General features: G+C 39.7%; 1 protein-coding gene and 1 long non-coding RNA gene across 3 annotated transcripts; one reads left to right on the top strand and one right to left on the bottom strand.

Moving 5' to 3' along the window:
• The first annotated feature begins 2,230 nt into the window (after positions 1–2,230).
• On the top strand, positions 2,231–8,234 carry LOC138111886 (uncharacterized). Of its 2 annotated transcripts, none has more exons than XR_011151491.1 (2): positions 2,231–2,408; positions 7,598–8,234. It is a non-coding gene; the product is annotated as an uncharacterized lncRNA (long non-coding RNA). The 2 variants fall into 2 exon arrangements; XR_011151490.1 differs by having other exon boundaries at positions 2,231–2,412.
• COA8 (cytochrome c oxidase assembly factor 8) lies at positions 7,057–14,279 on the bottom strand. The gene is made up of 5 exons (XM_069018368.1): positions 14,128–14,279; positions 12,983–13,180; positions 11,872–11,935; positions 9,823–9,913; positions 7,057–7,308 (listed from the first exon to the last, which is right to left on the bottom strand). The coding sequence occupies exons 1-5, from the start codon at positions 14,245–14,247 to the stop codon at positions 7,203–7,205; spliced, it is 579 nt and encodes a 192-aa protein (XP_068874469.1). The 5' UTR covers positions 14,248–14,279; the 3' UTR covers positions 7,057–7,202.
• Between the last annotated feature and the right edge of the window lie 40 nt (positions 14,280–14,319).

Below are 14,319 nucleotides of genomic sequence, written 5' to 3'. Positions count from 1 at the left end.
GCCATGGTTCTCTATGACACCATTCTCACCTAAAACAGCTGGACTGTTTGAGGTGTTTTGATTACACAGAACAGCTCACTCTGCCACACCAATTAACTACAGTCTCCTGGGAAAGTTCAGGGAAATTGCTGAAACATGCCATATGCAATACTTTAGATTTTGAATCTGTGTGTTTTAACATAAGGTTATTCCTTAATATCTAAAAGAATAATTATTTTTAATGAAAGCTGAAATTCAAATATATTGAAATTGTTGAATCTATTGAAATTGTTTCAAAGACATATATAGTGCAGTTTTGTATCAAACTCTACCTATTGAAGATAACGTAGCTGTAAACAGGAACTGACACATGCCTCAGTAAACACTAAGGGAAAGCTGGGAACAACTGATAAATATAAATTAGCCATGAAAGTGAAATGTACTGCCTACACAGTGTTACACTTCATATTACATGATGAAGGGCCACAAAGTACACCATCACCATATGTTTGAAAGCTGCCATGACTCACACAGAATAGGCTGATGAATAACAGTATCTTCCTTCCTCAGTGTATAGCACTGACCAGAAATCTACCCTGTAAATGGTTCCATTGTGGGCAGCAGTTTAACGTGCCCCACATCCTTGTAATTAGCTACATAACTGTAAAATGCTGCTGCCAGGTTTATTGTGCACCAATGCAGAAAGCACTCTAAATTCCTTCAAAGGGTGATTTACACATTTGTCATTTCCCATCCCACTCATTTTGCAGTCAAAGAAGGCTGGAATGCTGTTTTAACCATCTTTCTCATTAATTTCATTTCTTTTCTCTCTTTGAATTTTTGGTTATGAACTCTGTTGCATAGTGCCCAAAACCAAAGACCATATTGTAAACAAGTGAGATTGCTTTTCTAATTTACATGTAAACATATAGTAGCACTAAAAGCTGAAATGACATTGTTAATTACATATGAAATTGAACATTGAGTGCTAAGTGACTGTTTGATAATACCTATAAATTATAGACTCAAGATAGTAAGTAATAAGCTGCTTTGCTGCTTTTAGAGAAACTGTGAACCTCATGATTTAAAAGCCTGAGAAAAATCTTCATGCAATGGAAAGGTGCTCTGCCCAGTGGCAGCTCTTCAGCCACATTGTCCCAGCACCAGCCTGTTTTACTCAGTCCTGTGGTACTAAGATTTATGGCTGAGATACCGTGGTAACTTAGACATGCCCAGCAAGCCCTCTGGTGTCACACTGAATAGACTCCCTTTTTCCCAGCTGCAGAAGCAGCACCAGGGGAGAGACAGCAAACGAATTAATTTTGAGCATCTCTTGTCAATTCAAGTTGCTCTGTAATTTCCTATGGCAGAACTGATTTTTTCTTTGAAGTGAGCTGGAATTCTTCCTTGGCACAAATTGGCACCTGTGGCTATTTACTCATATGTCAGCTTAGTATTTTGTTCTGTTTTCCAGGGTGGAATTTTTCATGAGGCCTTAAGAAACTGGAGGTTTTCCAGACATGACAGTAAAAGTGAAATGCTATTTTGGTAAATGTGAAAAGAAGATTGATAAATTCAGAAGACATTTTCTTAAATATTCATTGGAACTGAGTTTTCATTTTGTCTTCCATTCTTATACAATTTTCAACAAATAAGTGTTTTCTACCTAAGCATTTATTGTAGAGCTACTAAGGTCAGAACTGACTTGACTTGGTTTGTTGCAGAATATTTATGCTGTGTCATACCAGCTATTTTCTATATGACACGACAGGATAATACAATCACTTGGAAAGCAATCAAGGCAGTCAGTCTCTTTTGAAATTTGAAATTCATGGATTTTGTCTTTTTAAATAGCCTTAACTACAAAGTCTGTTTTGCAAAACAACACATACCCCCTCTGCTCTCTCCCAAAAATTTAGACTTCTAATTATTTGAGTTATTCCAGAAATTAAAGTCTGTAGCTTTTCTGAAACCCTTTCAAAAGAGCCAGTGTATGCTACACCCCAATCATCATATGAGAATTTTTCCATGGCAAGGATTTCTTACAATTTGTCAACAGGAAGTTCTTTTACAATGAGATATGAATAGTGACCTGAATTTCTTATGATTCTGAAACTTGTGTTTTGCCTGTTAATGTGTTTTGGCTCAGCTGATGAAAGTATCACAGCCAAGCCTGCAGCTGAATCCTATCAGTGGGTTCTTTGGAGGCAGCGGTGTGAACAGAGCACTGCTGAATGCCAGAAAGCCTTGACTGGCAGGGGGGCTGCTGGAAACTCATGCAGACATGGTCCATCACAGTAGCTTCAGGGCTGCTCTGGCTTAGGCTGGTGCTAATTGCCTCTGGGCAGCCTCAGGAGATGCATACAGTCATTTTTGCTGCCTCCTGGTGTCTCAGGCCCTGGTCACAACACACCTGGGACCACCCTAAGGTAGGTAAGTCACTACACAATAATACTTCTTCTGAGTAAGATCATACTTGAAAAGGGATCATGTATTTTTTTGCCTTTACTGTTTCTAGCCAAATGTACTGCTTTTGCACTTCCACAGCATCTGCTGTTTGAATATATCAGTCAAGTAAATCTCACAATACTTGGGTAAATCTTAATCCATTAATGAATGCAAAGCCAAGGCACAAAGAAGTGATTTATATAATTATGAATACTAATGAGTATGTACTTCAAGATGATTACATTCCATGCACTTATAAACTCTTCTGAAGACATAAACTGTTAAGAAATAAAGTGAGCTGTGTTTCCCTTACTAATTTTTTTTGAGAAATGAACTTGAATATTCAATTATGGGTTTATTATTCTGTGAATCAGTTTACAGTGATCAGTGGATATAATTTTGAGTATGAAAATGTTATTCATGCATATTACAGTTCCAGGCATATATTATCCTTTCATGAAAACATTTCAATCTTCCAGTCTTTATGCAAAAGATTGGCCTGTGGGCTCTGCACAGGATGTAAATTAAGTTCTTGTTTGGCTAAATCTGATTACCTCTGTAGGGTACCAATCTTGCTTAGTGACAGTGGAAGCTAAAAATTGCAAGCAGGACAGTCCACTTGAAATGGGGCCAGGAAGGGTAAGCTTCTAAATAGAAAATCTGAGGTTTGAACTAGATTTTAATATTATCCCCAAGAATGTTCAGTTAAACATAGAAGCTGTCTCCTCCATAGCTGCTATCATTGCTTTTAAATCTCGTCTCATGAAATTGAGAAAAGCTCTTCTTTTTTTAAGAAGCACTGGTCTTTATTAATCATATATAAAGATGCTGCAATCACTTTAACCCAGCCTTTAGTCAGTCTGTGGCTCAATCCCCATTTGACACTTCCTCTTACTCCTCTCATATTCTATCAAAATTAATGCTCCAATAGAGAAATTCAGTGAATAGCAAAACTCCACACATATTATCCAAACAAAACCACCTCAAGTCAATACAAACTAAAACAACTTAAATATTACCAAAATACTGTTGCTTTATTATGGACTTACTGAGTGCATGAGAGACTAAAAAGGCACATGCTGACACTACTAAATATGAAATACTGCTCCTTTTGACAGGATTAGCTAAATACTTAAATGATAAGAAGGCTCCCCTGTATTTTTCCTATACTCAGAAAATATGCACAGAAAAGTCACTCTTTGATCTATTTCACTAGCTTCAGTTACTGTAGCAGGCTTTTGTATTCATAAAAATTTTATTTTTAGTAGTCTTTGGCATCTCCTTGGCTTTCCTTTGATGCATAAAGGTTTTATGATCAATATTATCTGAAAGCAGCTGGTGTTATTGCAATTGCTCTCAGTCAAGAAAAAAACCCAACAAAAGTAATGCAACACTGGTGAAAATGATACGGTTTTTGGCTGTTCAGAAAATGTAATTATCTCAGTAAATGCATGTGGTTTTTAGTAATGAGATTCAAAATTTCAGATGGATTATTTTAATAACATCTTTTCACAGTGGTTCTATTAGGTATTTTAAATCAGACCTCAACACTTACCTAATAGATAAATACCTCACTCCCTCAATAGGTTTTAGATGAAGGGACTCAGCACTCCACAGAGAATCCTAATGAATCTGAAGGGGGAAAAGGATGAAACCAGGCCTGGAGATAGCCTGGGGGCAACACACCAGTGTTTGAGGGATGGTGTGCTGGGGAGGTCCTTTCATCTGCTGTCTCGATGAAGGTGGGGGATGGAGATCCATGTGGCAGCAGTGACACAAGGGATATTGATGTGTTAGAAACCAGGGAAGTGCCAGAGAATAATCACATGGGAGGTCCTGCTTGGCTGACCCAATCTCCTTCTGTGACAAGAGGACCTGCGAAGAGGATGAGGGAAAGCCCTTGACACTGTTTCCCACAGTAACCTCCTGGAGAAACTGGCTGCTCATGGCTTGGATGGGTGCACTTTTCACTGTTAAAAACTGTCTGGATGGCTGAGCCCAGAGTGCTGGTCAATGGTGCTGCTTCCAGCTGGCATCCGGTCACTAATGGTGTTCCCCAGGGATCAGTGCTGGGGCCAGTTCTGTTTAATATTTTTATCAATGATCAGGATGAGGGGATTGAGGGCACTCTCAGTCTGCACATGACACCAAGCTGGGCAGGAGTGTGATCTGCTGGAGGGCAGGAGGGCTCTGGACAGGCTGGATTCATGGGCCAAGGCTAATGGGGTGAGGGTCAACAAGGACAAGGAGAGGTCCTGTCAACAGTATCTGAACATGAGGCAACAGTGTGCCCAGGTGGCCAAAGCCAGTGGCACCCCAGCCTGTATCAGCAATAGTGTGGCCAGCAGTACCAGGGCAGTGACCACTCCCCTGTACTCGGCACTGGTGAGGCCACACCTCAGGTGCTGCATCCAGTTACAGGCCCCTCAATTCAGGAAGGACAGGGAGGCACTGGAGTGTTACTGCTCTCTACAGCTACCCGAAAGGAGGTTGTGGAGAGGTGAGAGTCAGTCTCTTCTCCCAAATAACACCAGGATGAGAGGAACCGGCTGCAAGTTGCGCCAGGGGAAGTTTACATGAGATATTAAGAAAAATTTCTTCACCAGAAGGGTTGTCAGGCAGCAGAACAGGCTGCTCAGGGAAGTGGTTGAGTCACCGTCCCTGGAGATATTTAAAAGACAAAGCAGCTTGCAGCTTAATCCTAGCATGATCCATTGTATGCTGATATTGTTTTTGTGTGACCAACACTAAAATTACATGTTCAGAAAACAGTTTTAACTGTGAATTTACTGAAGCACAATCCAAACCTTCTATTTGAATTCCCACAGCTCCCCCATGCCAAACAACACGTATCTGCATCATGAGGCACATAAACGCATCTGATATCGAACAGTTTTTTCCTTGGATTAGTTCTAGTAGTGAATCAATTTCCTGATCTGGTTCAGCAGGCAGACACAAAAACGTCTGTGTTAATGGAAGTGAGCAGCTCAGAAAATGAAAATGCTTTTGATTGATCTCTACCCATTTAAAGTACATCTGAAACTACCTTAGGGATGTTATACACAGGCTGTCAGAACATATGGCCATTAACCACCAGTCCACTGGTGCTCTGGTCTCTCCCTTTCTGGGATATTTTCTGGTGTTATCTAATTATTGGTTTACATAAGAACTATCTATTAATGTGTGCATTCACATTGTGGTCAAAGCTTACAAACTGTATTATATGATTTACTGTAAATCCTTGAAGAATTACATTATATACCCACAGTAGTCTATTTCAAAAATTAATTTTCCTAACATGTCATTTTAAAAATTTTTAATAAATATATACCCTTTACAGTACTGATGCAGTGTAACTTTCACAAATATTTTCAAAGTGTTGGTTATTATCTCAGCAAACACCAATAATGACTGTTTTCATTTACTAAGAACACTTAAAATCACAACTCAGTGGCCACTTTAGCCCCAATAATATCATAGTTGTATGAAACACTATGGTCTGCTACTGTATCAGTAACATTTATTTCATTTTGCAGAGGAATTATTATAGCTGATGCGGACAAAGCTCTTTTTGCTCCAGTTGAAAAAGTCTGCGAATAAATCATGTCATGTTTAGATATCAAAAATAGGTCAATGGCTACTGAGATGATGTTTCCAAAAGCAGAACCATCCCTACAGCACAGCTTTAGGAAAACACTTCATCTGACAGCATAGATTCTTTTTAACAGAATCCTCTTAGTAGGTACTGGATAAAAAAAATCATTTAGCTGTATAAATGGACAGAGAGAACATTCTGAGGAATGAGACCTCTTTTAAATTACAAATACATGGCATAACATTTTAGGACTTCACTTGAACCAACCTCGTTCCAATTGATGTTACCTACCTGGAGGCCACAAAAATCACCCTCAGGAGAGTAGTTTTCAGTGCCTGGGAGAAACTGGTGAGAACAGAATATTTTTTTGAATGAAATGAACCAGGAGAAAGCAGTGCATATTGGTAGTAGTGTTGTTCTCCATACAGCAGTTACCAGCTTTGTCTTCTACCAAGATTAAATGACTGGCAGCACATTTGTTTTATTGCTCAGCAACTAAAATCTTTATCAATCATAGGCCAGAGGAGCTTTTGTCCAAGGGGGGCACATTTCTCTTAATTAAAAAAAAAAAATCTAAGAAGATCCTATTGCATTAGCACTTTGATGAAATCATCTGTTAAATATTTATTCAAAATAGCATACAATCACACTGCAGAGAGGATTATTCTAAATTGATGGTATATATACTCACAAATGGTATATACACTCACAAATCAAACTTGTTCCTTCACCCATTTTGTATTACTTATGGATAGCTACTGCCCCAGACAGGCAACTGCTGCAAAATGAGGCATTTTTGTCTTTATAAACTAATATAGTTGGTGGAGACATCATTCTGAGACCAGAGTTCAGGTACAGCACACTGAATCCCATGTTATTTAGCAGCCATAACTCTATAGCAGAAACAGGACAGTCATTACCCATTCCATCTGACATGAATAAGGAACAGTTTTAAAAGTTTTCTTGGTCGTGTTTTGGTGGAGAAATATTTTAGATATTCTTGGAATAAAGGATAAAGGAAATCTACACACTGATTATAAATTAAGACCAGTGTTGACTTTTATTTACATAGTTTAACAAAAAAATTCAAGTAATTATTGCATCAACCATTCAGACTTTGAACATTACTATAAACCACAAGTTTATAGCATATAGTGTTGCATTCTTCATGGAGCTGTGATTACTGTTCTACATTTTTCTTTCTCCGACGAAGCCACCTCAGAGCTCTCACCAGTGCTACTTGTCCCATGAGGAATGTGATCCTAAAGTTACGTTTATACCAATCTCTAGGATTCCAAAGCCAAGAAGATCATCAGCACACAGAACAAGAACAGAAAAAAAGATACACAATTATATTAAAATATCCTTTGGCATTGACAAATGACATTTCAGTGATGACTTGCATTTTCTGTTCTTTGTGGTAACACTTTTCCTGTCTAATAAGAGTTAAATAACCTATGAAAAAGTCTATGTGTATATCCACATCCATGAACAGATTATATGTGGATTACAGGGTTGCAACTGTATTTGAGATCAGGTGAGATAAAATAGTTAAAACCATGTCTCATGTTTCAGAAGGAAAGCTGATCACCAAGCTGTCTGGACTAACTTCCTGCCAGTGTTGTGCTTCAGGTAAGATATTTGTGTGTGGATGAAGACGCATGTGTTGAAAAGGGCAGAGTTGGTCTCATACAAGGGTAGGAAAAAATAAAATCAAATCACACTTCAAAGACTAATTGTGTAACCCAATACGGGAAACACTATCTTTCTACTGCAGTATCTTTTAAGGATAATGCCTTTAATATTGCCAAAATTAGTCTTTATATCTTTAAATAATTTAATTTTTATGAATCATGCACAGCTTCTGTAACCAATTCAAATTATACACAGTATAGTCTGCATCAGCCCTTTTTAACCTCTGAGAACTTGCTTCAAGTTCTTGCCAAAATTTTTTTCTAGGTTCTAACAAGGATCTCACTCCCATGTAAAATGGTCACAAGAAGCAATAGGATACGTAGAATTCTAGAACTAGAAGACTGGGATTTAGGTCTTCTCTTGAGATGTCTGGGGCAAACCTTGCATGCACAGATCTAACATAAGCCTGAGATACCAACCTCTCAGTAAGGATAGTAGCCAAATTCACACTGACAGGCAGCACTGAGCTACCCCTTCAAATGTCATGTTAAATAAAAATATCATGCTAACATTGCAACTGTTTCTTTTCTCCTTTCATGTTTAATTTCCTATATCCTTCTTGAATTTTTTTCCTAAACTAAATTGTATTTCCAGTCTAAATACCCTGAACTAAATATTCAAGGCATCTATGCACAGTCATTGCTTCAATTTTAACTGAATTTTAGATGTTGCAACACTTTAGCTGCCAGTTTTCAGGCCAGCTGGCAATACTGCAAAAGAACATATAGCTAAATGCATAAACAGATTTTTATAAATATGACCCCTCAGAGTGCCTGTAAAAAGCTCTACTGTTTTCAGGGCTGTGCAGTTCCACTTTGAAACTACAACAATGCAGCTGACACAACCTGATTTTACAAGTCAGCAGCAAGGAAGGTCAAGTTTAAGCACAAAGCCTGAATTATCTTACCGTGAAGATGTGACACTTTCCTAAGGTCCCTACAACAAAGGCAACTGGTGACCAGTTCTAAGATAAACCCTTTGCATTCCCACTTATCAGTTATAGGCAATTTAATGACAATCCTTTCACTAAAACCAATTTCTTACTTTCCATCTTTTCATGCTGTTGCTTTGGATTATGGTGAGGTTCCCCCCTACCCCTTTGTGGGCAAGACAAGACATGCATATTTAAATATTTATTACAGTTAAATTGTTCTTACAGGATAGTATTTTATGGTTTATACACAATACATATGAAGAAATTTAAGCCACCATTTGTTATAGATCAGTTGCAGTGATGGCAGAGTTCTCACTAGCATCACACCATTAGGAACCCAGTCACACTTGACACTTTTTTCCCCAATAATCCCTCAATCCAATACAGAGAGGAAACTGGAGTTGTGCTTTCATATTCAGTGGTCAGTATGCCTGGATTAACTGCTGTCTTCCTCCACCTTCCCATTCCTCCCTCATTTCTAGCCCTTTTTCAAGTGTGCACAGCTACTTGCAGGGGTATGTGTGCTTGCATTTTTCAGCCCTTTCAGATCCCCAATCCAGTTTATATAGTTGTTGTACAAACAGTAAGACTGAAACCATGCAGATGTTCTGAAGGGTTGGATGTGGGTTTACCAAGCTGTAGCTGAGTTTCTACCCAGGACAAGCTCAGGTAATCAATTTACTAATGCCTTGCCAAACTCAAAGCTGATCACTTTTACTATACACATGCAAAATAACAGACCCAAGATTATTAAATATTACTCCCATTAAACAATTTTCCTTTGAGATAAATCACATTTACTAGTTCTTCTTTAACAGTCAGCTAGAATCTGTTATACAGAACTTTCAACTTATTTGCATATTTATCAGTTTCAATTAGCAGCATGAAAGGACCCATGCCCTAGGATAATAAAATGTGCCTGATCTTGTCTCTTTAAATCTCAGACTTGAGCTTATCTTTCCACTAAAACAACAACAAGCAGCAGCAGAACTTAAATGATAATGCAAATTTCTGTCAAATGCTAGTAACAGCATGAAAAAAAAATTCAAAAATTACAGGGGTTTGTGCTGTTTTACCAATTACAGAAAAAAAATTCAAATTTTAAACTTAATCTTTTACCTTTCACTTAGACTGTAATGTATAATAGTCAACATAAATACCTTCTACATACCTGTTATACTGCAAATGCTTTTTAAAATTTTTACTTAGAAAGTCCTTGTAAAAGTCAGCCATTTCCTCTGCATTCAGTGTTGCTTTTTGACCTGAAAATAGGTTTTGGTGTAATAAAGTCAAGGCAATTCTCTGGATTAAAACACTGGGTTCAGATGCTAGGTCTGACTCCTTGCTCCTACAAGCTTTCTGTGTAACCCTGAACAAGTTATTATGCCTTTATCTTTCAACTTTTTAAAACTTATCGAGGGAGCACAGCAGATTAAAAATACTGATCATCTTGAAGCTGGTATAGTCCTTAAACTCCTATTACTTGTGGAAGTGATAAAGTTTATCAGCTCTTAGACTATTTAGGAAACTAGTGAACCTCTATGAAAAAGTGCATAGATCTAGGAGTATCTATCCTTTGAATAAAATAGTTTCTCACAGGGCTGAAGCATTAGCAGTACCAATAAGAGCATTTAGTAACTTAATTTCCTCCCCTAAAGCAAGTCCATAAATATCAAAAGAACACTATCCAAAACTGACATGGTATTTTCAGATGTACTTTTTTTTCTGTTACTGTTGATAAATTTCAAGTAACTTCAGGCAAAAAGTTTATGTTCAGTCAGACTTCTGAACAATCTAGTAGGCAATTATTTTGAGAAGTAAATACAAAAGATGATTTTGAATATGTCACTCATAACTAGAATATAAAAGGAAGAACAAGAAGACCTGTGGCTACAGCACAGATGTCTAACCCTGAGAACCAGCAAATATTCTCAACTCTACCAGACAATTCCTACACAAACCTTCTGGCACAAAGTGTCCTTAAAATGACAGTCAAATTTGAATGCCCCATAATGAGGAAGATGGAATTGCAATATTCAACTTGTTACTGTTCCAAAATGCATTTTAAGGCTCTTGAGACTGATCACAGGAATGTAAATTATTGATTGGTTCTATTTGTCATTATTTACAAAACTAACATACTACAATGGATTAACATAATATGGGATAAATTAACTCTAAAACCATTTGAAGGTTGCTAGCTTAACACCTATAGTTAATTTGTTTCTTCACACTGCTATTAGCAAAACAGATACATTCTGTAGAAAAGTTAGTTTTGTTCCAACTGTTCATGTGTATTTTTATTTTTATATACACTCACAGCTCTGTTATAGAACAGTTAACCAAAGCATGCAGTTGATATAATTTTATTTTTAATGGAAGTACATGGTCATTCTCTTTTACTTCTAGGGTATAAAAACAAAACAAAAAAATCAAAATAGCAGTATAAAAGAAGTGGTTTTGAAACAACATAGAACTTAATTAAAATTATTTCTCAACCACACACTGATCACCAGGATACAAACAGAAAAGAAAAATAATGGTCTGTGACACACAGATCATCAGAGCAGATGCTTCACTAAACTCAAGCACATCATTATTCTGCGAACAAAGTGTTCAACCTCATACTACAATGCCCAATTCACTATTATTATGAAGGCATTTTGTTTTCATTTTCACATAATGAATTAGAGAGACAACTATTTAACAGCAACTGTGCTCAGGCAGAGACAGGCAGATAGCAGTTGCCATCTCCCTGGAAGCTTTCTTACTCTCCCTCAAGGAAAAATATTGTACTCATTGCATACACCATGGACCTGAAGCCAAAGACTGAATTTATCCACCCAACCATAACAGGCACTTGAGGCAAATGCTCTGTATGTTTATCTCAGCTAGCTCACTGGGTTAGGAGGTGTGAAAGTAAAAAGCCCCTTCCTCCTTAGGCTACATGATTATTATATTACTGGGCTAGGATTTCAGCACATTCCCTCTGGCTGCAGGGAAGGAATTAGAGGGGGAACAGTGCAACAGATGATCTGACCCCCACAGGCACATCTCTGAAAAGCTCCTCCTCTCTTTTTTTATCACACACCGGAAAACACTTCTAAATCCTACCTCTATGATTTACTTGTAACAGAATGCAAAGAGCATAAACTAACAAAATCCAAAGTTAAACAGAATTGAGAATGCATCCTAAACTATTAACAAAGATCTCACTAACCTGATTCATCTCTCATTTCCAGACCCTTGGCTTTCAGTCTTGAATAAATAAATTCTTCTTTTTCCTAAAACATTTTTCCACATTAGAATTGGATGTAGTCAGTCCTTGAAGTTCACCATTGTTTTTAATTACATAGCAATGTGGTGTTTAACACCCTCTGAAATAACTAGCAATACTCCTTATAGTTGGAAGTGTCAGCTAAACACTTTTCTTAATCCAGTGACTTAGTTAAACTGGTAACATTGTCACTTAGATCCTGCTACCTGCAGGCATCAATTAATTCATGCAAGTGTCCTACTGACACCTATAAAACTGATTTGTGGAGTAAAGCTACAGCCAAACTTAAGTGTTGTTTGACAGGATTCAAACTTTTCAGCTTATAAGACAAACTACAGAAATGTGCTATACTGTATAACTGAGATTTTGAGCATAGAGAAAAGCATGCAGCCTAAAAAAGTTACAATTATTTAGATGGAAGCACAATAATAATTTGTGTTTAAGTTTTACAGATGTAAAAAGCAGTTCTGTGGAATTAAAAAAAACAAGCTTCATTTTTTCTGGGATCTTTGCAAGTTTGAGAGGATATGATGTTCAACATCATAAATGATGGCGAATTACTGAACTATTACTGTTCTTCCAAAAAAGGCCATACTGGTTGAAGATGCCAAAATCAGGAAAGAAGACAGACTCACTTTAGCCTTTCTGGGATACACTGCGAGTCAAATGGGACATATCATTTAATCTCATTCAGTCTTGGTAATTAACACCAAATTTCTCTCACTTATGAAAAGAGAAAAACCAGCCATGGAATCATTTTCAACAGCTGCTCTAGTCACAGACAGGTCTTGCATGTAGGGCAGCTACAACTTTATACTTTCAGTGCAAGACAGAAAAAAGCAAATATTTCATGCCACTAAACAGCAATAAAATGTGTGGGATTTTTAGTTTTGTGATCATTTAAAGAAATGAACGACAAAATCATCATTTCCTCCGTGACCCCGAGCGCATTAACAGCAGGCAGAACTGAGCCCCACCTCAGAGAGGCCAAGCCCCCCCGGTTTCAGGCAGGCAGGCGGGTGCTGAGCAGCAGCGGGTGCGAGGCCGGGCTCACCTGGTGGAAGGCGCGGTTGTGCCGGGCCCAGAAGCGCTGGTTGCTGGCCTGGGCCTCCTGCCGCGCCTCCCGCAGCCGCCGCTCCAGCGCCGACTCCTCGGGGGGCACGTAGAAGATGATGGGGCGCAGGTTGGAGTGCTTGTCCGGGGGCCCGATCCAGTCGCTGTGCGAGTGCACGGGGGGGCGGAAACCCAGGCCCTAGGAAACACAGACACCACACGTTATCAGCACTGCAGGAGAGCTTCTGAAGAACGTCTCCATTTGGAATAAATTCCCAAACGCCATGGAACCTTAAAGCATACAAGCACAGCAAGTTCAGAAATAAAGCCCATTTATTTACTGTGACCAAAAACAACACTGTACATTAACAAGTACTTTTAATTACAAACGCACTACAGAGAAGATACCTTTAATTCTTTTAACATAGGCATGAATCACAGGGGTATTTTTTAAATCAACTTTTTTTTTTTCTATTACTGATACTCTGTTAAAATATTTTATGGAGAGAACTAGCAAGTATGCAAGTTTTTTATGGCGCTGATCTCTGCCCTCTGGTGACCAGTAACAGGACCCGAGGGAACAGCACGAAGCTGTGTCAGGGGAGGTTGAGGTTGGATATTAAAGGCTTTCCACCCAGAGGGCTGATGGTCACTGGAACAGGCTCCCCAGGGAAAGGGTCACGGCCCCAAGTCTGACAAGCTCAAGGAGCTTTTGGACAACCCTCTCAGGCACACAGTGCGATTCTTGAGGCTGTTCTGCGCAGGGCCAGGAAATGGACTGTAAGTCCCTTGAAACTCGGCATATTTTATGATTCTGCGATTCTGAGTTTTCCTAAAACCGTCGTTATTCCTGCATCCATGTGCCCATACACAGGCGTGTGCCTGCCCCAGCCGGGTTCGGGAACGCCTGGCGTTACCCGACAGCTCGAAACTCAGCACCCCTCCAACACCGAACACCGGGGCCCTCAACAAGCACATCAAAAACCAGAGGCCGCAGGGAACGCGGTTTGCTACCGGCCGCCCCCGCCCCGCCGGCGTTACCGGGGGGCAGCGGGGACGTTCGCCGCTCCGGGCTCAGCGAGGGCGACGGCCCCCGAGGCTTTCCCCGCGGCCCCCGCAGAAGCTGCCACCCCCACCCGGGTTTACCGCGCTGTCTGGCCGCTCCCCGCGTTCAGCCGCGCAGCCGCCGGCGGAGGAGGAAGCGGAGGAGGCGAGAAGGCGGCGGCGGCAGCCGCCACCGACCCGCAGCACCCGGGCGGCCGCCATGTCCCGGCGCTTTACGACGCTGCCGCGCGGGCGCTGCGGGAGGGGCGGGGCCGGGCCGGGGCCGGGCCCGCC

Source organism: Aphelocoma coerulescens, chromosome 5, assembly GCF_041296385.1.
Source record: "Aphelocoma coerulescens isolate FSJ_1873_10779 chromosome 5, UR_Acoe_1.0, whole genome shotgun sequence".
Classification (NCBI taxonomy): domain Eukaryota; kingdom Metazoa; phylum Chordata; class Aves; order Passeriformes; family Corvidae; genus Aphelocoma; species Aphelocoma coerulescens.
Note: the sequence above shows the minus strand (reverse complement) of the source record. Positions and strands in the feature narration are given on the sequence as shown.

Bases quoted from the DNA above. Each gene is read 5' to 3' on its own strand.
- COA8 (XM_069018368.1), bottom strand. From the start codon at position 14,247: ATGGCGGCCGCCCGGGTGCTGCGGGTCGGTGGCGGCTGCCGCCGCCGC. The intron at 13,181-14,127 runs GTAAACCCGGGT...TGTGTTTCCTAG, and splicing joins GGGAGCGGCCAGACAGCGCG to GGCCTGGGTTTCCGCCCCCC. The intron at 11,936-12,982 runs GTGAGCCCGGCC...AAAATGTTTTAG, and splicing joins ACAACCGCGCCTTCCACCAG to GAAAAAGAAGAATTTATTTA.